We start from the raw sequence: 26,358 nt of genomic DNA, 5'->3' as shown, positions 1-26,358 counted from the left end.
TGTCATGGACTAGGTGTCTTGTCATACAAGGACCTCCGGATGAACCAGAGAGTAGCACAGATAGAGACAGGGTTATACATGGTTAGGGATGAAAGAAGAAAATAAAGGGAAATGGAGGGAGGGAGAAAAATGAGAGAGAAATAGAAAGGAATGAGGAAAAGGAACTGGATGAAGGGACAATATGTGGTGAAAAGGCTTTTTAAACTTCACCATACTTTTATACAATTTCTTGTGGGGGAAGGAGCTACCAATTCCTCCTTGCAGTGATGGTGGTTGCTTGCTCCTCCTGTGCTTCATGGGGGTGGTGCAGTGCTTAATTTGAACTGGTGGTTGCAAGCGAACTCCACCGGCACGCATTTTGGGGACCAGCATTTTTCTTTTCTCTTCAGACTTTGATCCAGAGCAGGAGAGAGAAAAACACAATAGAGGAAAGGAGGAACAGAAAGGTGGGATTCAGGCAGAACTCCGGGATGAAAACAAACCTGCAAGAGTGAGGTAAAGAGGCAGGGAGTGTCTGATGGTGAATTAAAAAGGCATGAGCTAGAATCAAAACTATGGCTCCTTTGTATTTGGCAGCCGACCATTGTGCAAACTGTAGCCCCAGTGCCTTCCCTTTCACAAGCTAAGCACTAGGCGGGTGTGGCAACCTCTGCCAGGGCTGCTTGTTGGTCTCTAGCTGGTCCGAAAGACAGCCCTCTTCAGGGTGTGCAATATGAGAAACGTTTGTAGTGCTGGTCTTGCTTTCACATAATTACATGAAATTGAATAATTACTGCTCCCCTCACTGAATATTAATTCCATTCATTCTGATAATTAATTACTGCTCCAACTCCTTGCTTTTTTTACCCACTATACAAAATGGGATCCGCTTTGTGCTGTTTAACAACAGAAGAAACGTGTTTGTGTGCTTCATTGTGCAGTTTTATTGGTATCGGTTAATGTATGTAAACACTAATAGAACTGTAACAGTCACAAGAATCATGGTTGACACGTGGCGATCTTTTTCTGAAGGCATCAAACGCTCCTTCTTCAGGCGACGTTGGCGAGGCCAACCTGGTTTCCGGATCTGTCAAAGACGACATAGTACTCCCTGATGAAGACGTCTCCCAGGATCCAGAGGTCAACAGGGGTTTGCTGGAGGTTGATGTTACAGTAGTTCTAAAAGAAGACAGGAAGAGAACATTAGGCCAATTCTTGTGGATTAACCGTGGACACACAATCTATTTGATGATGTTCCGCAGTGCTGGTGTCTCCTAGCGCTCACTGAAAGTTCACTTAGTTCTTCCTGGCTCTCTGTCTGGGTGGCTGACCTAATCAAAGTCATTTCTAGGGGCAAATCACAGCTATGCTATTATTTTACTTCATAAAATATTGTGAGTTTCTCCCCTCCCTGGCATTGTGACCAGAGTGTGCTGTCCTCGGTTGTGCTCACTTTGCTTCTACAGAGGACCTCATGCTCAGCCGCCTCTTAGCATCTTCACACCTAGATAACTACAGTGTCTGTTGGCTTTACAATTTATGCAACATTTAATCTGCATAGCTAGGATCCCCCGGGCCTTAGTGTGAGCGAGGAAAATGGTCTCGTTGACTGCCATTGAGGTAGCAAAACACCCCAATTCTCCGGGTTCAATGGGCCTCTCCATCTCTTTGCCACCGCACTTGCTGCACCAATGATAGCGACACCCCTGACTTCATACTTAGCATGCAGTTCAGACTCTGTGTGGGATGCAGGCATACATCATCATAATCATCATTCTGTACACGTGGTAACACAGAGAGGCGGAAGGCAACCACAAACTATCAATCAGGCGTTGCCCCTCAGTTCCCCCCTGGTGACGCGCCAACACGTTGTACACATTTAATGCAGAGGGAATGTGGGTCCCGGGCCATCTCTGATGATAAACTTTGGGTGAGCTTTCTGAATGTGTTTTTGGGCTCACAGGGACCATATCTATGGCCAAGTTATGCAGTGCTGTACAGCAAGTGACCTTTTGTGATGTGCGACAAGGTTAAGGGCTGGAATGCATAATATTTAATTCAATATGGCGCATTCCTGCCTTTTCCCCTGAGCAGACACCCGTTTGTCTACCTCGGATAATGCAGGCACCCTTACACCATGGTGCACGGATACCTGCATCGTAAGGACTGTTCTGTGCAGCAAATAGCATCCTCCTGCACAAAACAATCCCCAGAGGCCTTTCCCTTGTTATGCAGACTACAGCAGGCACAGAATGAGGAAGAAATGAGGACAAATAAAGATAGTTCTCCTCTTCATTCTTCACCTGGGAGGCGTAGGTTTTTGGCCCATTTCCAGGTCAACTACTTCTGTTAAATGTGGGAATTCATCAAAACACCCATGGAAACGCCTCCCTGGAGCAGAGTAAGGCAACGCAGCGATTTGCGAGTTGCAATACTCTAGATTTAAGAACCCCCACAGGGCCATGCACGGTGGCCTTGCGAGGCTTCTTAAATCCCATTTTAAGTTGTGCATGTTTTTGGTGGAAGAGCGACGCAATGGGGCCTATAAATAGCTCTTTCTGCCTGGCCTCAGATGTATCCTACTCCAGCAGCAGTAGTCCAGTGCACGGTGTCTCGCCTTACACCACTTACAACATTCCAAAGGCCTACCTATACTCCATGGGTCCTACTGGAACAGACAGGTTTGATGTCCTCTCCCGGTCTACCTTGACCCCCCCTCTCTCTCTCCAGGGACATTCATTTTACCATTTAGGTGCACCGCCTTTGGACTTTGTAGCCTGGGTGTATGTAAATGACCAATCAATCTCCGGCAGGGGTGCTCCTAGCATGATTGACTATATATAGGGGGCATCATTATGCTGTGATTCGAATCGTGTAAGTGACCACAACCGTTAGCAGTAGAATTAAAGACAGGCGCTAACTTAGCTGATGAGGCAACCCTATTTAGGAATGTGGCAGCCGTGAGAGATATACAGGGTGAAATTAAATGGTCAGGAGTAGATCCCACTGAGTTTTTTACTACACTAATCAGACAGGATTTAGCTGAATTTCTGATATGCTTAGATGATGTATCTAGTACCCCAAAGATCTGTTCGTCTTTTGATACGAATGGTGTCGCAACAAAAAATTAGTTGACCATAACAAAAAGGAGCAGTCAAAATATAGGATTGTGGGGGTGCCACCGATCATCTAAGCAAGCACATAATAAGGTAAAAGAAGCCCTTTATTTAGATGTGTGAGAGAGAAGCAATACAATATTGTAGATTGAGATATAAACAGCATCTAAAAGCAAGAAAACTCGAATTTAAGAACAACACTCGGGAGAATTTAGTAAGAGCTAGTGAGGCCAATGATAACATTATTCTTTGAAAAAAAAATCATCAATTCTCCATTCTTTGGGGCAACTACAGCACCTTATATTGCCTCTCTAGGGTGAAACATTATAACTCCATGTTGTGCCCACTCAAGGATAGAAGTGAGAGTTTAGTGAACCCTAATATAGACACAATAATGTGCACTGACCCAGATCCTCTTGAATTTGCACACATTGATTTTGCCCTAAATAGGCGCTATTTGGGGAAGGTACCGGGCCCAGACGATGCACCAATGGATATGTAAAAGAACGAAATTGAGTGCCAGTTTTAACCAATGATCGCAATCAGTAATTGTGATGGCTTTTAAAAAAGGTAGCAGAGCAGACCCAAGATGCTACAGACCAATGCCCCTGTTGGATTCCTCTGTGAAAATACTGGGGAGGATATTAAATGAGAAATAGAGTTGTGGGCAGGATAAATTCTGATCCTTTGTCATACACAATTTAGGTTTAGAAAATGGTTGGGCACGGTGGAGGAGTGCCGCAACCTAAATTTACGGATTGCCAAATATACTAGGGCTATGAAAGGTTGAATGGACCCGAGCAGTGCATTTGACTGCGTAAATCGCACAAAATTGTGGTGAATTATGACATCACTAGGTGCTTCAGAATCAACTGCAATTCTCCTCAGTCAAATATATCACGAGTCAAGTGCTGTGGTGCGCTGTGGGTCTGATGGAGAGTACTGCTCTTTTCAGGGTCAGGAGAGGTGTTAGACAAGGGTGCGTCTTTGCTCCTTTTAAGGTCGAGCATTCAAGACCTCTTGTATATACTTTAGTATATACTTATTATATACTTATAGGTGTATGCACTTTGTGGTCTCTGAAGATCAGCCCTAAGGGACTTTTTTTCTGTTCAACTGCTTCTATTTAACTGTCTTGATAGAAAACGGCCAGCAGATGTCAGTAAAATACCAGAATTTCTGCTCAGAAACTTTCTTTTTTTTCTTTTTCTGGCAACTGCCTCTATTTAACTTTCTTGATAGAAAACATCCAGCAGATGTCAGTAAAATTCCAGAATCACTTTAGCATTCTCTAGATTCCAGTCCATAGAAATTGTCTTCCACGAGCACCTGTGGACAATATTTATTTCAAATCTTGTATTTTCAGTGATATGACCACCGAAGGCCCTGATTTTATATTAAAAACACAGCTTTACTCTATACCATTTCCCACAGAAAGGCAATATTTCTCTCCATGTGTTCCCATACCTGGCGTGTCACGCAGTTTGGTGCTCACTTTCTCTCTATGTTAAAGAACAGTAGTTGTTTCGGCACCCAGGCTAATGTGCTGCATAGCTAAATAAATATAAGGTCCCAAAGGCGAGATCGATTGCATTGCAAATGCTTGTTTATTCATGGTATATATCAATGGACTTGAAACATTCTCAGTGGCTGCTTGCTTTGATCCATCATGGATAGCTGCGGGCCTCATTCCTGTCCTAATGTATACAGACGATGCAGTGCTAATGGCCAGAATGGCTAATGGCCTACAGGACTTGTTAGATTGATATATTCTTTTTATGGGTCACTTAGATATGTAGTCTAATTTAAGTAAGTCTTATATAACAAGGAGAGATAACTTTATGTCTCCTTGTTTTTTCCTCTTTCCATGTGTCCTGCACATTCTGCAGCACACATCGAAAGAGGGAAAAGACTTTCAGGACTGTCTTTCTGCAGGAAGGTGCCCCTTCATGAACACAAACAACCCTGCATGCAACCCAGGCAGCCTTGCAGCATGGTGCAGGGTGACAGGCACAATCGCTTGAGGAACAGCGAGGTGACAGTCACTCTTGTTTCAGGAATAACAAAGTGGCAGCCACTCATTTTCGAGGACTAACAAGGGGACAGTCATTCAGGTCTGAGTATAGCAAGCTGTCATGCCTAGATACTTCTCTCACCTGGTTGATGTAGGCGCTGGCGGGCACTGGGTAACCAACCCCGTTGATATTGAAGACGATATCAGGCAGGGAGCTGATGGAGTTGCAGTTCACCACATACTAAGAAACAAAAGAAATGAGAAAGAAAGAGTTAGGATCATGAGGCAGGAAGGGGGGACACTCCACAGTCACCCCAGGTGAAGAATAGGACTGGCGTACTGCAAACAGAAGGGAATGTAAGTATAGGTGAAAAAAGCTGTCTCCATCAGGATAGTCAGTGATCCCTGGGACAGGGCAGGTGGATGTTCATCACTTCATACATTCAAAGGTAGACTTAGCATTGCTAAATTCAAATAGTAGTAGTAAAGTGTCACAGCAGGATCAAGGCATGAGGAGAGGTAGACAATAAAAAATGTGAAATAACTGTAATCAGAGTGTGTTTTCAATTTGCTTCTGCAGAGAAACACTTTTTGCAGGTAACCCAGAGCACAGGTGGACGTCAAGCAGCTCTTTGGATCAGTGCTATGTGTGGTTCTCCTACATCAGCAGAAGTTGGACCAATGAGAACCACAAGACTAACAGGTGCAGAGCAAAGAACCTAAAATGCCCACAAACCTTGAAGTTTTAATTTATGGGCTGGGTTGTCCATTCACCTTCTCCCCCCCCTCGTTTTCTATCCATAGTAGGTGGAAGCAAATTAGCATACTTTTGCAGATTTGTGCCACAATCTGCTTCCGCAAATCAAGTTGTAAAAGCAAATGAACAAATGTACTCAGCCCTAGTCATGACAATCCATATTCTCTTACTAAAGAACATTTTGCAAGTTTTGAAATGCTAGAACTCCGTAAGACTGTTGAATGCCATACAATATCAGAACCCAAGAAAAATATTCATGCCACAAAATCAACACCACACACCACTGGTGAGCATACCATCACAGAACCAGAAAACATTGGGACATACATCCCACAGAAACCAAAAATCTACACACACTTGTGAAGGTTGGTGGTAAATCACTGGATCATTCCACTCACAGGAATCTCTTGGATGAAATCCCATAAGTACAAGTAAGGCATCCAGGAAAGAAGAGTGCTTAGAAGTCAAGACTTCTGGAGCACCTATAAAAACCTTGACACGTGGTGGAATCAATCCACAAAAACTGTGGAGACATTTTGTGCTGAAGACAAGACATCACAGTATAACTAGGGGTATGGGCGGAGAGTCTTGCGATAAGGGCTGGCAGCCAAACAAACTAATCCCCCATGGAGGCACCATCTTCTTGGGCAACTCATAGGTAGGTTATCAACAGCCGCACAACAACAAGTTGCCATTGCAATCGATGGATGTTGAGTCATATAATAACCTTTTAACAACACTTACCTCTCCATTAGAATCCTGGTAAGCTCCAATAGCGCCCTGGATGTTGGCAATACCAGTCGACGATCCAGCAATCAAAGACGTTCCAGTGTCGACGATGGCTTGGCAGCCTCCACTGCAGGCAATAACATTTCCATTGATGGTGACGCTGAAAGAGGAGGCGAAAGAGCAAATGTTAGCCCATACACATCATATCAGGTTATAACACAAATGTAAATGTGGTGGGTTCACTATTAATTTCTGAGTATCATCATGTGTGTTATATATGGGATTCTTGATGTTATTGGAAAGAGTTTCCACTCGAAGGTACAGGTCCTTGGTCAATCATGAGAATAGGATGCCCCAGTCTTTCTCGAATGCATTTTTTAGAACCTTCACCAGAGTCTAGATATTGGCAGCTGGAAGAACCAAAGTTTGTATCTTGAAATATGTGTTCCTTGCTGAAGTCCTCATGCTGTTCAGTCTGCCATGCAGCCTCATGTCATTGAAGCTACAGTTGCAGCCTCAGATATCTAAACCCGCTCAGGTATTACACTTCTTACAAGTCGGAAGAGGCAGCCTCAGGTGTCTGCATCCACTGAGGTCCTACTTTCCTATTTAGTCCCCAGAGGTAATCTTAGGTCTCTGAATCCACCATGACCCCCTTCTCCTCTTCGGTCTCCAGCGATAGCTTCCAAACTTTGCATCCACTGGTGTCTTCCTCTCTTCTTCAGCCTCCAATGGTATCCTCAGACCTCTGCTAGCTTCAGTTTCTATATTTTCTTTTTATGTCCTTCCTTTCATTCTCCATTCCAGCTCTCCTTCTCTTTCTCTCTCTCTCTCTCTCTCTCTCTCTCTCTCTCTCTCTCTCTCTCTCTCTCTCTCTCTCTCTCTCTCTCTCTTTTTCTCATCATTTCTCCAACTGGACCGCCTTTACTATTGGTCGCTTCACACCTGTGACCTCTGTCATGGTTTTCTCTCACTCTCTTTTTTAGGAGCTTTTGTCTGCACAGCTGCAGACAGAACAGGATTATAAATATTTATAAATGCCAAAACCACCCCTGCTTCAGCTGTGGCAGTGGGGGTTCACAACGCCTCATTGTGTTTTAAAAGCATCTTGTAACAGAGCTGACGGGTCAGGAAAGGTGATCGTCTTCTAATGACCCCGGGTAAAGGATGTTTGATGTATTTTACTTTCTGAGACAGTGAATTGACCTCAAAAGATTTTTTGTAATGTTTGAATAACTTGATAGGTAAAAGGACAGAAATCTAATGCTGAATCAAATCTACACTGGAACCTACCCTGCAGACAGTTTTCTAAGTTAAAATATCCCATCATTGGGCACTTTTCAGAGGGTGGAAACACACATCAAAGAATGGAATATCACACATCAGAGGGTGGAAACACACATCAGAGTTGGAATCACACATCAGAGGCTGAGAGTGGCATCACACATCAGAGGGTGGAAACACACATCAGAGGCTGGGGGTGGCATCACATATCAGAGGGTGGTGGATTCACACATCTGAGGGTGGAATCACACATCAAAGAATGGAATATCACACATCAGAGGGTGGAATCACACACCAAAGAATGGAATATCACACATCAGAGGGCGGAAACACACATCGGAGGTGGAATCACACATCAGAGGCTGAGAGTGGCATCACACATCTGAGGGTGGAATCACACATCAAAGAATGGAATATCACACATCAGAGGGTGGAATCACACACCAAAGAATGGAATATCACACATCAGAGGGCGGAAACACACATCAGAGGTTGAATCACACATCAGAGGCTGGGGGTGGCATCACATATCAGAGGGTGGTGGATTCACACATCTGAGGGTGGAATCACACATCAAAGAATGGAATATCACACATCAGAGGGTGGAATCACAAACCAAAGAATGGAATATCACACATCAGAGGGCGGAAACACACATCAGAGGTGGAATCACACATCAGAGGCTGAGAGTGGCATCACACATCAGAGGGTGGAAACACACATCAGAGGTTGAATCACACATCAGAGGCTGGGGGGTGGCATCACACATCAGAGGGTGGTGGATTCACACATCTGTGGGTGGAATCACACATCAAAGAATGGAATTTCACACATCAGAGGGTGGAATCACACATCAAAGAATGGAATATCACACATCAGAGGGTGGAAACACACATCAAAGAATGGAATATCACACATCAGTGGGTGGAATCACACTTCAGAGTAGAGTTTAGCATCACACATCAGAATGTGAAATCACACATCAGAAGGTGGCATCACTAATCAGAGGGTGGTGGATTCACACATCAGAGGGTAGATTCACACATCAGAGGGTAGATTCACACATCAGACGGTAGATTCACACATCAGAGTTTGGCATCACACATCAGTACATCACTGGGAATATTGCAATCTGAGCATTGATAAAGTCACTGCATCTTGCAGTACTAGGCTCACACCTTTGCTGCTCTGACACATCTCTCTGCAAGAGACAGGTGCACAGTAACCTTTACCTGTCCACGGTGATCTGCCAGTATCCTTCAGAAGAGAGCGGGATCCAGTTCATGGCTCCAGAGTAGTACTGAGTCTCATATCCGCCAAAAATCACCACACTCCCGCTGGCTCCGTTCCTATGGAGACGAAGAACAAAAGGGATCTCAGCCATTGGCTGCGGAGAGCGCTGTTGAAAATGGCTGCTGTAGGACGGCGACTCAACCATGGAACCTTCTTAAGATATACAGGGCCACGTTTGTACAAATGTACTAAACACCTCTTTGTTTTATTTATTGGTTACTGAATGGCTAAATCGGTTTGGAATAGCACTATAAATTGCAATTTGAAAGGGGCATGTTTAGGGCGTCCCTTCTAAATTCAGATCCGCAGTGCTATGTATCAATAGTTTGTGACTGCAAATTAACTCACAAACAATTGCTAGGCTATCAACTCCTCGAAGGAGGTGGTAACCCATTTGCAAAGAGGAAGGGAAGATCCCTTCCCTTTTGTGAATGACAAAAAAAGTTTGTTCATGACTGGGCAATAGCCCAGACGACTACTGCCATCTCAAAAATAAACTTTTTAAATAATTACTTTTTTCTAAATAAATACCCTCTGTCTTTAACGAAAACGAGCTGCATTAAAAAAGTACTTTAAATGCGATCACAGATATGATGGTATGTTGACCCCAGCAGGTAATCCAAGTAATGCATTCATCCAATCAGACTGATTTGCAATGTGTGACCTACCTCATGAATATTAATGAAACAGATAGATTTGCGACCTACTCTGAAGGGTTATTTTGCAAATCTATCTATTCCAATATGGTGTTTTGATGAATCTGAGTTCATTCGCTAAAGTTTGTTGCGCAACTTGCGATTGCTTTTTTGCAAATTAAATACTAGTACATCTGGCTCATCAACTGTTAAGTATTTCTCTATTTTTTAACCCATTTGCTGATTCGAACGTTCGGCGCCAGTGCGGAATGTTCTAATAAGCCGGTGGGGCCGCGTCGGCTAACAGTCGAGCGCAGCTCTACCGGGGTAGTGCACGCGACGGCCGTTGGCTGACATCCGCAGCGAACGGGTTAATTATGACTAGTTGATAGGTAATTCTATCTGACTTATTCCCCTGATCAGGCGACATGATCTGTGACTTACGCACTAAGGTAGACGGAAAAGAGGTCCTGTGACAGCAGACCCTGGCTCCACATGTTGTCAAAGACGGGGGTGGCGGAATCAGATGCAATGCTTGGGTAGGCCACTCCCAGGATCCCATCGAACGGCATTGAGGAGAAGAAGTCGGCTTCAGTGTAGGCCAAACCAAAGACCTGGTTAGTGACCGTGAGACCTCCAACCTAGGGGTACACAGAGGTCAGCATTCAGCACCGCTAATCAACAATACATGTGTGTTCCATCAGAAGAGGGCACCAGAAAGGACGCGTGGGACCTCAGATTCTCCTACCTGGACAGTGTCGTATCCAAGGACTCCCGTCATGCTTCCGGTGCCATATCCGATAGACAGGCTGGTGCTGGTAGACTGAAAGGTGGAGGAGCTGGAGGGGTTAAACTCGTTGTGATTGGCTGTGGAAATAAAATATTACCATAAAATCCTCTGTAAGGTCAGGACTTTCTGGCTTCCTTGCTGTTTTAGTGCCAGCTCTGAGCCATGTACTGTCAGGAGATCCTGTTTTTTGGGAATTTCTCAGTTTATAGTATCAATTTACACCATAGTATGTACAATGTGGAACAGGCTTTCAGTTTAGTGCTCAGTTGTGGCTTTTCAAGGAATCATTTGGCTGACTTTACTATATAATTCTGAAAGGGTCTTTATTTCTCCTCCAATCAAAACATTCCTTAAACGGATGGGTTTAAACTGATATCATGTTGATAGCAAGGCCGATCAATAGATGTCAATATTATAATATCACAATATTTACCCTGATGTTTACTTTAAAGTACACAATGAAAGCTGTCATCTAATAATCAGAGCCTTGAAGCAAAGGGAGGTCACATTAGTGTGTAAAAGATCAATATATTTTGCAGCAATGAAAGAGCTACCACTGAAAGCTTCTGGTGAAAGATCAGATGCAGGAGAAGGCCGCCTTCTTATACATGGCGCAAGGACCAAGGAGAAAAGAAACGTCCTCCTTGTCACCCAACCAGAGATGGCTCAACACACACACAGACCTAAGAACCAGGAAGGGAAAAGCCCCAGCCTCCAAGAGGACCAATTCCAATTGTCTTATTGTGTTAATTCACATTTGCTTAATATTCAGCTATTTATGGTTTAATGTTGCCATCCTGAAAAGACATGGTCTAGGGTAATGGAGACTATTAGTAATTGTCTATAAATACCACAGAATACACATGTCTATTAGATGTACATGTGAGTGGCTGTAGGGTCGGTGCCAGGAATACACATAAAGAAGTAGAAAGCTGTAATTCACGTGTGCTTCGGAAGAAAACACATTACAAGCCGCTGACGAGAGGTGGCCAACTTCTCTACACAACATATCTAGCTTGATTATGGTGGACCAGCACCAGGATGGACCTAGGAGACACATCTAAGAGAAAGGCAAAGTATTGGAGAGGAAGGATGAAAGGCAGAAGCTTAAAACGGAGTCATCACAATTTTTAGCACTGGCAAAAGGCTTCACAGAAAGGCCAACTACAACAAATAGTGCTGAGACAGATAGCCACTTTTCACTTTCTAGTCACTTAAAGCATGAGTTTTGCAATATTTTAGCACACATTTCTGACAATGGCATACATTTAAACAAAATTACACTCATTGAGACAATGTTTTCTCTAAGTGTCTCCCTTAATTAAATATTATGCAAAGTTGTGTAGTGTTATATTTCAAGAATTGTTTGAAATTTGCATTAATTGAAATTGATGGATTTTGCAAATTTGGCGTACATAATTAACATTTTACTCAAGTCAAGCTTTAGCCTAGAAACTTCAACACATTTTTCAACAATTAAAAAATATGTATATATGTAGAATTACAAAAAAAAGTAGCGCTATTACATGTATCTAATGAAAATAACATCTTACAAAGACAAAACACAAAGAAAACACACGTACTTGCTCCCCTGACTAAGAGCTTTCTTTCACAACCCACTAAGAAACTGCAGGATGAGAGAGGTCTGTAATATTATACAGATGTCCTAAATAGTTATTATAATACACGATTTAACAACAATGCAATAACATCCCAATCTCAAATATACATTGTCAGGATGAGGAACTAGAGGAGCAAGAAATCCATTAGACTCCACAACATCTGAAACAAGTTGCAGTTCTGTGACTGTTATTAAATCAAGTTCTTCATATCAAACTGTTAATCTGCAGACTTTGCTTCTAAGCCTCTCAAAGGTGTCAGTACTTTTGTTACAAGCTGTGCATTCACTTCACATTCTGCCATAAGAAACTGACCTCAGCAGGGTAGATGTATTTTACTTTCTCATTTAGGTGTTGTACCGGAGATAAGACATTTAGGGCCTTTCATTTGATTTTTGCCTGATTATAATTACAACCGAGTTTCACTTTGGCACCTCGGTACATTTACTACTGTAAAATATTGTGTTTTCTTATGCAGTCAGTAGTGAATTTTCTCAATGAGGAAAAGTGTGGAAAATCTACACTTTGCAAACTCTGCATTACTTATGGGTGATTGACATGTCATGAATGATAACAAGATTGTAGCTGGATGCAGAAATTATAAATTGTCTCTACATTTTTGATGATGCTATGAACAGTAAATATTTAGTGAACAAGCTGCATCTCTGACATGACAGGTCATGGAGATAATTGTCAGCAAGACTTCCCTTGAACAAATACTTTATGTAATAGTAGCTGTGGGTGGACCAGTGTTGGGCAATATTGTGCTTGAATGGGGGCAAAGCTTTACTGAGGCCCCCTTATTCTTGGGCTTTTGTTGATGAGATTATGGGACGAATTTACAAATAATTGTCGCAGTGCTGCGTTACACCAAATTTGGCAATGCCGCACCCTGACATTTTTACAACACAGTGATGCGCTGTATTCACAAGAATACGATGCACCCCTGTGTTGCTTACAAAGCTGCCCAGCGCCTGCGCAGGCATCCTGCCGCCATGTTGCAAGGGTGCCTGTGCTGCAGGGGCGATTGTCAGTGTGCAGGAAGGGACACCTTCCTGCACATAAACAATCAATAACTTCGATTTGCTCTTTCTATGCAGCATGCAACACACAAAGAAAGAGCAGAAAATGAGAAGAAATTAATAATTTCTCCTCGTATCACTATTCTAAGACCAGGTATTCCCAGGTATTAGTTTGTGGCGCTGTCTTGGCATTTTAAATCTGGGGCATCATCAAAAAGCAATGGGTGTTGCGGTGGAATGCCGACTGTAAAACCCAGTGCACGCCCCTTTGCAGCAGAGGACTGCGGCGGAAAGGGGCATTTTCAAAGGTGGCGTTAAGCCATGTTACGTGGCTTAGCACAACCTTGTAAATATGGGGAAATCTGCTAGGCCACCGGAGCATCATAAAAAGTGACTCTCTGGTGGCATTAAGGGCATGTAAATAATGCTCTAAGTGTGGAAGAATGTAAACTGATAACTGTATTCAGTGGCACGGTCAAGACTGTCTATAGGTGGACACAGTTGAAGGGCAGATTGAAAACTCGACTGAGAAGGCAGATCTAAATACGACGGCAGATTGGTTATCTGGGGGTCGAATGCATTGGGCTTTCTTGAACTGAACTGTATTAGAACGGAGTGGATAACCCTGGAAAGGATTGTGTATGTTCAGAAGAGACTAGCATGTGAGCAATTGGATTGGATTGGATTGAATTGATCTGATTTGGACTGGTTTGAACTGGATTGGACCGGACTGCACTAGTGGAGATCGGATTAGATTGAATTGGAGTGGATTGGATTGGTTCAGATCAGGATGGGTCAGGTTGGATTGGATTGGTTCAGATCAGGTTGGGTCAGGTTGGATTGGATTGGTTCAGATCAGGCTGGGTCAGGTTGGATTGGATTGGTTCAGATCAGGTTGGGTCAGGTTGGATTGGATTGGTTCAGATCAGGTTGGGTCAGGTTGGATTGGATAGGATCAGATTGGTTTGGTTCAGTTTGGATTGGATTGGATAAGATTGGACTGAATTGGATAAGGATCCGATTGGTTTGGAACAGAAGGATCAGATTGGACTCAATTAGGATACAGCGTTTTAACCCATTTAAGAATCCATTGAATTCAGATGTAAATGCCTGCTTAATGATGGTGTATATTCTGAGGGTTATACAAACACTAATGGGGAACATGAAAATATGAACAATGGTGAAGAGCTAAAAAAGAGTGTTAGAGATCTTTGCATGATCTGCATGTCCTGGGTATTTATTCAGATTTCTCCATATGTCTTATCCATTCACAGATACTTACAGCAGGCGGAGCTGGTGCAGGACGTAGACGGGACCCAGAGATTGGATGAACCACTGTCAAAGATCACGTTGAAGCTCTGAGGTGGCGTCCCAATGGAGATAGTTCCGTAATAGGTTGTCTGCCAGAAAACACACAACACTTTTGAAATCCAGTTTCCTAGGATGTTAATTTAAACTATTCTGTGTAATCTTGTGATGTGTCTACAGGTCAAAATTTCTATTACAGATAATAAAATCGGCAATATTTTATTTGATAACTATTCCTGAAATGATATACACTGAATGTCTGCATACAAAGCACCAGCTGCTGCATGATAAGAATTCAGGGATTGTAAACGTAAATCGAGTTCTGTGGTGGGGAAGTCCGGGGGATAAAGATAGCACCAAAGCCGTGAGAGGTCTGAACACAGCCTTATTAGAGCCCAGGGTGGTTCACGGTGCAGTGATGAAGCCACAGCAAGCAGAGAAGAGGCAGCATCTCCATTGAGGTATAGGCCGTGCTTTGTGAACGAGGGGATGGCAAATAGTTAGATGGGGCGGGTTTTGTAGAATTTGGGGCTCAGAGAGGGAACATAACCAGAACTCAGAGCCTGCCAATGTTCATCAACAGAAGGTTACTGATGGGTCTGAGATCTAGAAGGAACTATGCGGTATAGGGAGATCTTCTTCAATATGCAGGAACCTTCAGCACAAAATGAGGACCAACAGAAAAAACCATGAGTGTCAAACTATGTCAATTTCAACATGGAAGATCATTGCCGGCTCCCAGAATAGCCTGTGAATGCACGCCCCTCATTTTAAATGTTCTAAAAGCTACATGGTCAATTGATTCAATAGTTGGTCAAAAACTGAAAACAGAATTTAGAGTAGTTTCAGAATATATCTTTTTGTGGATACAAGCTAATCATAAAATAGAGTTAACTGGTGGTATTTATTCACCATGCAGTAAGATGGCGGAGACAATATAACCACGGAATTCTCCTCTGGATCAGCATATCTTTTAGAAATTGAATGATGTTCCTCTACCACCAAACTCTAAATGAGACCCTGAGTTTCCCTGAGAGAGGCTAAAGTTTACATACCACTGGCTTTAATCAATGCCTGAGTTACCTACAGTTTCCTGCAACAACAGAGTCTCTCTGCTGTGAGTGTGGTCCGCGTGTGCGACTATAGACACTTACGTCCATGTAGTTGGTCATTGGTTCTGTGGCGACTTCAGCAAAGATTGGCGCATACTTGCTGGCCAGGTTCAGCTTGTGAGTCTTCAGGAAGTCCTTGAGCCGGCCCTGCTCTCTCAGGCGATCCCGGAGGGTCTTCCCTTTCCACAGAGGTACCCTAGAGAGGAGGGGACGAGAGGAAGCGTGATGCACGGAGCAACTCATTCTCTTGTATCGCAAGCAATGGTCATTATTGCTCTAAATAAAAGCACTCCAGGCAGATCATTCGCATCCAGTCCCTTCCTGCGAGTATTGTTCACGCGGATCACACCATCTAGAAGGTAGTGTTCGAGTTAGGCGTCTATGGCAAAAATAATAATAATAATAATAATAATAATTATAATAATCATAAGTATTATTACTATAATAATAATACAAATAATATTTATAATAATAATAATTTTTATTATTAGTATTATAATAATCATAAGCATTATCACTATAATAATAATACACCTCATAATAATAATATTTATGATAATAATATTAATACAACAATAATAATAGCAACAACAATGCTAATAATAATAATAATATTAGTAATAATGATGTTAATAATAATGATGATAATAGTAATGATAATATTAATAATATAGCAAAGGCCTTATCTGCCCCCCCAGCGGATGCCCCGACCCAAGCAGAGCAAAAAGAATACCTACTAGGGTGACCAACTGTCATGGGTGCAAATTCAGGACAGTGAGTGTAAAAATTCAGGACAAAGGGTCAAAATTCAGGACAAAAATTCAGGACAGGGGGTTAAAATTCAGGACAAAATTTTGGGACAAAAGGTAGGTTTTACAGACACATCAAAGGAGGTCGCGCATAGTATATAAGTAATCCTATTTATATCCTAACATATTCATACATTTGCAAACCTATCCATTGTGTATCCTTCCAGCCATCATTTCACTTATCCATCCCTCCATCCACACTTTCACTCATCCATTCACCCACCTTTTCACCCTATCCATCCATACACTAATCTATCCACTCTTCCATCCAGCCATTTATCCTTTCACCCATCCAGCTATCCTTTCATTTACTCACCCAGTCACTCATCCTTCCACCCATTCACCTTTTCAGCCATCCACCCATCCTTCCTTTCTCTCTCCATTGACCCTTTCACTTAGCCATCCATCCATCCTTCCATCCATCCACCCATCCTTCTACTCATCCACTCATGAATCCATCTATTGACCCTATCACTCATCCATCCTTTCACTCATCCATCCACCCATTCACTCACCGATCATCCACCCTTTCACTCATCTATCCATCCTTTTGCTAATTATCCATCGATTGACCATTTCAATTATCCATTCAGCAATCCATCCAGCCATCCTTTCACTTACTCACTCGCCCACGTTTTCATATGAATTATGAGCTGAGCCTTTGTCTGCAGAGTTGCAGACAGAAGGGGCCCATCAAGAATGTCACCCTCCCTGTAGTTCCAAAAGCAAGGGGTGGGGTGGGGAAGTGTTCACTATGCCCCTGCACATAGGCAATCTGAAAAAGTGGAAGCCATGAGTCATGCATGATGCACAGTGCCATACATGCCATGAGGTGACTGCTGTGACATGGTGTTGTTTCCAGGGCTTTAAGTGGTATGAAAAAAGGGAGAGGGTCTCTCAAAAGGGGGTGTTCGATGTAATTAAGAGCGTGGCTTAAAACACCTAAGCTAAAAATCTGTGTTTAGCATCGTGTGCCGCCAGACTGGTATTTTGCGTCTTCTGTCATTGTATCCAGATAAATAACAAGTAATGTTACACCTACAACAAGCCAGAACTATTGGCTTTGTCAATGGCTGTTAGATGCATAAAATAAAAATGCTGCTTTGTTGAAAATAATATTTAAACTGGACTTTTCTAAAATGATGAGACTGAGAGAACTCTAGCCCGAGCCTCCTCTTTTCAACTTGTTTCACCAGCTTCTTTGAATGAACTGGATTCTGTAGCAGCATGTGCTTGTTTGCAAGTTCCTATCATCTAACAAAATGCGCTGCCCTAGACCAAGGCAGGAGGAGGCCCGCCATGCAGTAACACTTCAGACGGGCCCATTGTCATTCTGTATGTGGTCATCAGCCTCATACAGAAGGACAATAGGCGGGAAGGGCTCCTCTTGTGCTCGAGGAGGAGCGCGAGGCGCCCCATCAAGGGGCTAAGGCCTCTCACGGAGCAGCGCTGCTCCCTGTGATGGCCAAAATTACGGACAAAAGGCGTCCGTAAAAAGGATCCTCACGGACAACGGACGTGAGGTCCAATTTACGGACGGTCCGTGAAAATTACGGACGGTTGGTCACCCTAATACCTACCCTCCTATTCGCAGACCACACGCTTCTCGTCTCAAAGACCCCAAAGGGCTTGCAGAACCTATTAGGCCACTTCAAGCTCTTCTGTGAGGGGAGGGGCTTGAAATGAATACAGAAAAAACCAAGCTCATGCTCCTAAATCCTCCTAAATCATTTAAGGGTGATCTGTTTCTAAATGATGTCCCACTGGAGAGAGCCAGCTCCTTCAACTACCTGGGAGTAAAACTTTCTGAGGATATGGCCTGGAACCACAAATGTTCCCAGGTAACCGGGGGGTCCTGCGTAAAGAACGCCGCCTCTCCAACACTAAGCCGGTTGCTCCGGCATTAAAATTGTATTGTTGTAAGGCCGTGAGCAGTGCCTTTATGGTGCTGAGCTTTGGGGGATGGTAAAAGCCAACAATATGGTCTCCCTGGAGAATAGGTTCCTTAAAAATGTGAGGGCATATTACCAACGTTTAGCGATATTTACCGCTAACGATGCTTAGCAACGAATTTTTTAACGCTAAGCATCGCCGGAAATTATCGCAGAGGTAACTTGCTATTAGCAAGGTTTATCTCAGTAGTGATAAAAATCCTCGCTCTAACTGCCAATTGAGAGATTATCGCTGGAAAACCAACGATAATCTCTCAAAGTTTGGTGTTAGCTTGATGATAGGGGCTCACAAACTTAGCCATGATATCCACCTTCCATAGGATATCATGGCTAAGTCAGGAAAGTACCAGGTGTAAAAAAAGCAGTGCTAACCGTGGTTAGCACTGCTTTTTTTTATCACTAACAGGGTTAGCGAAATCCTTGATAATAGGAGAAATGTCGCTTAACAACATTTCTCCTAGTATTTTTCTCTGGAACGTCCCCTTTGCATCTCATTAGAGATGCAAGGGGAAGCATAGAGAAAAAGGGTGCTAACATGCGAATTTGCGTGTTGGTTTCTCTCCCACAGAGTACGCCCACTCGCCCATTGTTACTAGATGTGACCTAGTGAAGCTCCGCCCCTATTGTTCTGGTATCGGCTGGTATACACCCCGGAACTATCTGTGTACGCTGCCGCTTTCCAAGAGATTTGTGCCCTGGATTCCATGCATAAAAGTGGTTGGACAAAACACGTCAAAAGCCTCCTGTCACATAGGTCTAATGGGACATGATATTGGTTCTCCACCACCCCTCACTAAAAGTCAGATTAAAATCCTCTATTGGGAAGGAGTTAAGCACTCTTCCGTTTTAGCCGGCAATCGAGGGAGACTGACTGAGGAATTTAACTATATTAAGTTAACCCTTGAAAGTTACCTCGATATTATTAAAGTGCCGGCTGAATGAAAATGATATATTCAGTTCAGATTTGGCAGCCTGCCTATTAATTCATTTACAAATTCATGGCTGTCTAACAAAGCTTTACCAAAGGGTTGTCCCTGCTGTCCCTCTCCACAAGAATCTATGGCTCACTTCCTTTTTGCATGCAAAGCATACACTAAATCCAGGAGTAGATACCTCTCTCCTGTTTGTAGAGAACTGGGCACTCAAGAGCCCAGAGTGGCTCTGTGTATACTAAAATCTGATGCAAGAGCTCAATTTATGTGTGCTATTGCGAAATACCTGGGAATTGCATGGGCAATCAGACGAAGGGCGTTGAATCCATCCCGGCCTAACCCTATGACCACCATACATGTCTAAATCCTTATTAAAGTATTGCTGCCATAGTTGACAGTAAATCTGGAAGAGCAAGCAATATAATTTAGCATTCTTTTAAGTTTTTTTTTGTAAAATTATTTTTACAATATTTTTAATGTTTTATTGTATAGACAAATGACTGATCCATCTCCTTGATATATCCATCATTGCCATGAATCCATTTTGGAAATGCTGACTTATTAAAACAACTAATGTACCATAGAGCACTTAAAACATCTCCAGCAGAACTTGGCTCATGTAGGAAATGTATCTGCCAGTTTACCTATATTTTAGCATCAGGATGGTTTGTACCTATGAGGATAATGAGATCTATATCCCTCCCGTAGTTTAATTTCATCTCTATTTTTATCCTTGCAAGTTTTTACATTTAATGCCACCTTTTAAAATGGTACCACTTTTATTATTGAAGTGCATCTTTGGATGCATATTGACATATACGTAATTCATCCTCTGAATCTGTGTCTTTTATGGTAGTCTTTACCGTAATAAAGATTTGATGATAATAATAATGATGATAATAATAATACTACTATTACTACTAATAGTAGTAGTAAAAATTATATTTAAGAACATGTTAGTAATAATAATAATAATAATGACAGCAACAATAATAATAATAATAATAATAATAATAATAATAATAATAATAATAATAATAATACTGGTGATGATAATTATTCAGATTTCAATATTGGTAATCCTGATGATCATAATAATTATAGTTATAATATTGGCGGTAAGGTGTCCCCGACACACATTTCTAGGACGTTGCAAGCCACAAAGGAGTTCCCTCACCAAAGAGAGGAACAGAGGAGAAGTGTGGCTCACTGGTTAGAGGAGGCAGACCTGGAAGCAGAGGTCAGCCCAGGACCAGGGTTCAATTCCCGGCTCGGTGGGGTCTTGAGTCCTAAAATGTCCACGGACTCGACAATTCTCGCTCCGGTGCCTACTCGATTCACGGGTTCACACTCTGCGACTCTGGGCAATAGCTTGCTTAATCTCCACAACGGCCCCTTGTGGCGGGATGCCTGGCTTTCACCTTGCGGATATCTCACAGGGGAATACCAGGACGGGTTCCCTAAGCAAGCGCTTAGAAACCGCTCGGTCATTTGCGCTATATAAATTCCTGGCGTGAGGCCGGGTTCCATTAGAGGGTCATGGCGCTCTGAGGTGACTGCAGTATCCTCTTAACATACGAGAGAGGGTGTGTCATACATGGACATGCATCCCCCTCCCACAGACGCCTTAAGACCTTGCTGATACACTCTTTCACATGAAAGATATTGCATGCTTCTGCACATGAAACAAAAAAGCAGAATCTATCTGGCAACAATAAACACACCAAAATGCAATGACTAGTTTGTTGAAAAAAATATTAGAATCAGCTGAATGTGAGTCAGATTAAAAGATGCTGTTTCTCAGAATGACTGGGAACATGTACAGAGAGTTTGGCTATCAATATATCGATTACTGTTCAGTCATGAACGTCATTTAGGGGTCATAGCTGAGACCCTGGTTGGCCCTTTAACACCTCACACAGCCTATCCAGCCTGGGCTTCGGGAGGACACAAGCAGAGCCTGGTGCCCCGGTGAGCACAGTTAACGCCTGTGAGCTCCCCTTGGGACCTCCCACTTTCAACAGTGGTCCGCCTTGTAAAATGCACCCCAGAATGAAAGACAGGAAAAAATACACCTTTTTTTAACCTTTCTGCCTAGCGTCACTATTGTGAAGGAAAAACAAGCATTATTAAAGACAATAGGTCTGCTCTTGGCAAGCAATATTACATTATAAAAACAAACACATTGCTCCTTTCTAGTAAGCAAGTGCACTTAGAAGTGGTATAGAACACTTTTTTTGTTTTTTTATACAAATCAAAGGAAAATATGGTTCCTTTTGGAACCAGGAAAGGGTACTACTGGCTCAGATTAATGGTAACCTCAAGCCATTAGGCCATATTAATCAACACTTTGCACCAGAGCAAAGTCCCCCCAAGTAACACAAACCGTCGCAAAGTGTCTATATGGGCTTTAATTGCCAGAAAGATGCCTAAAAGTATACACAATAGCACTTTGCACTTGGTATTACTTTGCGTCAAGGTGGCTCCCACCCATGGTTTTTCTTGCAAAGCCCTTTCTACTGCGATTTGTAGACAGGGATGTGCACCAAAAGCCTCCCCCCTGCAGAGTACATAGAGGGGCGCCCCACGCTCTGGACCCAGTCAGGAGCGCTCAGCTGTCGCCGTGAGCAATGGCGGAGGCGGCCCCCTGGAGCTGCGGGGACTATTGTTAGACCACTGAAGAGGATGTTGTAATGTAGATCATCCAACATGGAGGATAGATCCATCAGCATCTCCCATGGTGGCCGCTCACATCCTGGCAGGGCTGTTTGCATTAGTGTCACTTCTCAGCAGGGCATCTACACGGTTCATGGAGCCGTGTCCGCACATTATAGCAGGACTTTTATATGTTTACTGAGACCATGTAAGCCATGGGTACTCACAAACATTTTCACAGGGGACAAAATGTTTGGTCTGTGATGTGACTGAGGGTCGTACTGGTGGGTGTAGGAGAAGCAAAGCATATACAGCCAGGGGCATCACCTCTTGGAGCACCAGTCTCATAAAGTGCAACAAGGGACTGCATCTCTTGATGCACCAGTCTCATAAAGTGCAGTGCGGGTCTGCATCTCTTGATGAACCAGTCTCATAAAGTGCAGTGTGGGTCTACATCTCTTGATGCACCAGTCGCATAAAGTGAAGCCAGAGGCTGCATCTCTTGATGCACCAGTCTAGCTCTTGATGCACCAGTCTCATAAAGTGCAACAAGGGTCTGCATCTCTTGATGCACCAGTCTCATAAAGTACAGCCCGGGTCCACATCTCTTGATGCACCAGTCGCATAAAGTGAAGCCAGAGGCTGCATCTCTTGATGCACCAGTCTAGCTCTTGATGCACAGTCTCATAAAGTGCAGCTAGGGTCTACTTCTCTTGATGCACCAGTCTCATAAAGTACAGCCCGGGTCCACATCTCTTGATGCACCAGTCTCATAAAGTACAGCCCGGGTCCACATCTCTTGATGCACCAGTCTCATAAAGTGCAGCTAGGGCCTACATCTCTTGATGCACCAGTCTCATAAAGTACAGCCCGGGTCCACATCTCTTGATGCACCAGTCTCATAAAGTGCAGCTAGGGTCTACATCTCTTGATGCACCAGTCTCACTAGAGCAGATACTGTAAGGGTTGTAATCTAGACTTACTTGACCAGGCACTCAGAGAGCACCACCAGACCCAGGAGCAGCAGCCACCTCATGGTTCTCGCTTCTGTCCAAAGCAGCAGGAATAATCTAAGACTGTGGACTCTTGCTCTGAAGAACCATCTCCACAGGGCCACTTATATACTGCACCGAGTGCCCCTCAGACAACCTTTGAGGTGTGCGTGTGAGCTTTCTCCGAATCGCAGCACTTTCCACAACACATCATTTTGTAGGTTATCCAAGGTGAGCGCCAAAGATAAGATATAAATAATAAACAATACATGTTTCCAATCTTGGCCACTTTTATCTTTCTCTGCATTCATTTAAATGTATAAAGAATGATAGTGAGACATATGTTGGTTTGTGAATGGAAATACATTGTGTGCCAGTACAAAGACACACACAGAGAGTCACCCTGTGCAAAGACTCTGATACACACAAACACTGGGCTTTCCAATCTCTCTCCTTTAATTAGGAACACATTGGGAGACTAGAAGAGCTGTGCTCAGGTAGATGTATTCAATGTCCTCTCACAAATATCATTCTTAAGTCAAGGTTGGGGATTGTCTGCTCAGTAGATCTGCTGTGGTTGGTTTAGATGGTCCAAGTAAACATATCAGTTCTGCTATGAAGTGCAGAGACTGGTCCATTAAGTGCATAGAAGTTCTGTTGAGAAGTGACCATACTTTAACTAAGAGCACAACCCTTTGAGGTTCTGCAGCTACTGTAATAGTAAGTGTATAACAGCCCTCCCGAGAAGTCCTAGTTTTGTCTAGCTCAACGTATTGAAGCCCTGCGGAGATATTCCCAGATGTCAAGTGCATCAGTCCTGCTAGAAGAGTAACCAGTATCTAATGAAATATGTTATGGAAATGCTTAGAAAGTATGTTTTCTTCTCCTTGCAAACATTTTCTGCTACTCTCCCTAACTTAGGCTGTGATTTCTATCCAAGCACCTACACGCTAACTTGGTCTGCAGCTTTTTCTAGGAAAGCTGAGTCTGTTGAAGATGGGGCATCCTAGATTTTGTTTTCTGGGCCCAGGATATCAATGTTTTAACTTTCTGAAGCATGGGGTATTACAATCACCTCAAACCGATAGCCCCTGGAAGACACAGGTGCATTAGACCTGTGTCATCCTGCTCCTCATTTCATCATTCTGATAAACCTGATATATTTTACTACCTAGGTGAATGATGCCTAGATTCCCCAGAACAGGGGATCAGTCTGATTTCAGAGCCAGACTCTGCTGGACAGGAAGGGTCCACCCAAAATGGACCCCCTCTACCGCAGGAGACCACCAATCCTACGACCAGATGAAATCATGGCCAATAGCAGCTAGATCCATGGGGCGGACCTCTTTACTTACATTCCTAGTGGGGAGACTTCCTAATTGCCCTCCCTGTTAAAACCTGTGCAGTCGCCCCAGGACCAATTAATGCCACTGAGTATGAGAAGTGTGTGTGACTAGTGTGAGTGGGTTAAAGCGCTCCTCATAGTAATTAGTCCCAGATCTGTAAGTTGCTGCATAAAGATAATGATAACCAGTGTCTACCATATTCCAAGTCACATTATGCTGTTGTCTCTCGAGTTCACATTTACCTGCCTCTGCCTCTGTAATCCAGAGGTTAAGGGTCTGGTGCTAGATTCACTCAGGTGTCTTTATGGCTGACGGTTTCCTTGTGTCCACCCCAAGGATCAGTCTGGCTCCTGCAGGTCATCCTGGTGCCTGAAAGAGAGGACTGCGAGCAAGGTGAAGGCAACTTCTCAATGAACATTAGCTGCCTGGCACCCCCTGCTCCGGTGTCCACCTCTGGTCAAGACTGCTGAACTTAACAACAGCCTGTGTATTCTCTTCCTCTCCTGTGTCCAGCTCTGACCAATAGTGCGGAGTACGGAAACAGCCTGACCACCCCCTGCTTCTGTGTCCAGAACTGACCAAGACTGGTGATCCCAGCGAATCACTGACAGAATATCGAGGAGCTAAATATCGATCTACAAAGGTATCGGTGACACAAGATCATCAACCAGAATATCGAATTCCTATCTGCAAACAGGTATGTACAAAAATATCGAATCCCACATACCGTTGTACATAATAGAGGGGCATATTACCAACAAAGTGGCGAAGAGAGGCGCTAGCCATTTTGGCTTAACGCCTCTCTTCGCCACTTTGGAAACGCTAGGCTGCACCATATTACCAAGGATATGATGCAGCCTTGCGTTTCCCCCTGCGATGGCGGTAGTTTTTAGTTTTTACAACTTATCGCCAGCGCAGACACCTTTGCACCAGAGTGCAAGGGTATCTGCGAGCAGGGAGGTTTGTTTATGTTCAGGAAGGAGTTCCTTCCTGCACATAAACAAACCTTAATTGCCATTTTGTAACTTACATGTGTGCTGCTTTATGCAGCACACATGTAAGTTACAAATTGGCTTCTTTAAAAAGAGACCATCCTGTACATAAAGAAACCTTGGCATTTTGCTTTTTCCATGTGTGCTGCACAAGGCAGCACACATGGAAAAAGCAAAAACGAGGAGAAATGAAGCATTTGTTCTCGTTTCGGCACCTTAAGAACAGGTCTGACCTGTTCTTAAAATCGGCGCTGCCACCTATTATCGCCAATCTTGATAATTGGTGGCAGCGTCAAAGTGAATGGGTGGTGCGGTGGAACGCCCACCGCAATACCCACTGCACGCCCCCTTTCACGATGAGTTTATCGTGAAAGGGGCCCTATTACCAAGGCAGCGTTAAGTCAATTAACGTGGCTTTAAGCCAAGTTAATTGACCTAACTCTGCCTTGATAATAGGGCGATGCAAATATCGCCGCGTTATCGGCAGAAAAGTGCTGGTAACGCGGCGATAAGGGGTTAGATAGTATACCCCATAGTTTGCTAAATTATCAACTTTTTTAAATGTCTTAAAAGTAATGTAAAATGAAATAAATAATAAATATAATTAAGAACAACATACTTAAAAATATTTAAATAACGTTAAAATTTATAAATAATAAATGTAAAGAAAAAATTAAAATATATATGTATTTTTATTTTTTATTACATATATATTAACTTAATAATATTAAAAAAACTATCAATATTTTTAATAATTAAATGTTAAATCAGAATTTTAAATATAATGACATATATATATATATATATATATTTTCCACATTTTCTCCCCAGGTGGAAAGAAATTTGAGCCGCACACAAAATTTTACATTTGTCGATTTTAATGATGGATTACAACAGGATGAGGCATAGTCCTGACGCATTTAGTTCCCCATGGAACTTTTTCGAAGGTGACCCTCGCACCTAAACACGCCATTTGTTTCACAGTCCGATGTTTTTAAATTGAAATCAATTCCTCTGATGGC

General features: G+C 43.1%; 1 protein-coding gene across 1 annotated transcript; it reads right to left on the bottom strand.

Moving 5' to 3' along the window:
• Window positions 1–899: 899 nt before the first annotated feature.
• Window positions 900–23,125, bottom strand: LOC147693271 (pepsin A-like). Its single transcript, XM_086933663.1, has 9 exons — window positions 22,990–23,125; window positions 15,701–15,854; window positions 14,521–14,638; window positions 10,556–10,674; window positions 10,252–10,448; window positions 9,112–9,228; window positions 6,611–6,755; window positions 5,252–5,350; window positions 900–1,158 (listed from the first exon to the last, which is right to left on the bottom strand). The coding sequence occupies exons 1-9, from the start codon at window positions 23,040–23,042 to the stop codon at window positions 1,030–1,032; spliced, it is 1,131 nt and encodes a 376-aa protein (XP_086789789.1). The 5' UTR covers window positions 23,043–23,125; the 3' UTR covers window positions 900–1,029.
• Between the last annotated feature and the right edge of the window lie 3,233 nt (window positions 23,126–26,358).

The sequence above is a fragment of the Lissotriton vulgaris genome, chromosome 8, assembly GCF_964263255.1.
Source record: "Lissotriton vulgaris chromosome 8, aLisVul1.2, whole genome shotgun sequence".
Taxonomy (NCBI): Eukaryota; Metazoa; Chordata; class Amphibia; order Caudata; family Salamandridae; genus Lissotriton; species Lissotriton vulgaris.
Note: the sequence above shows the minus strand (reverse complement) of the source record. Positions and strands in the feature narration are given on the sequence as shown.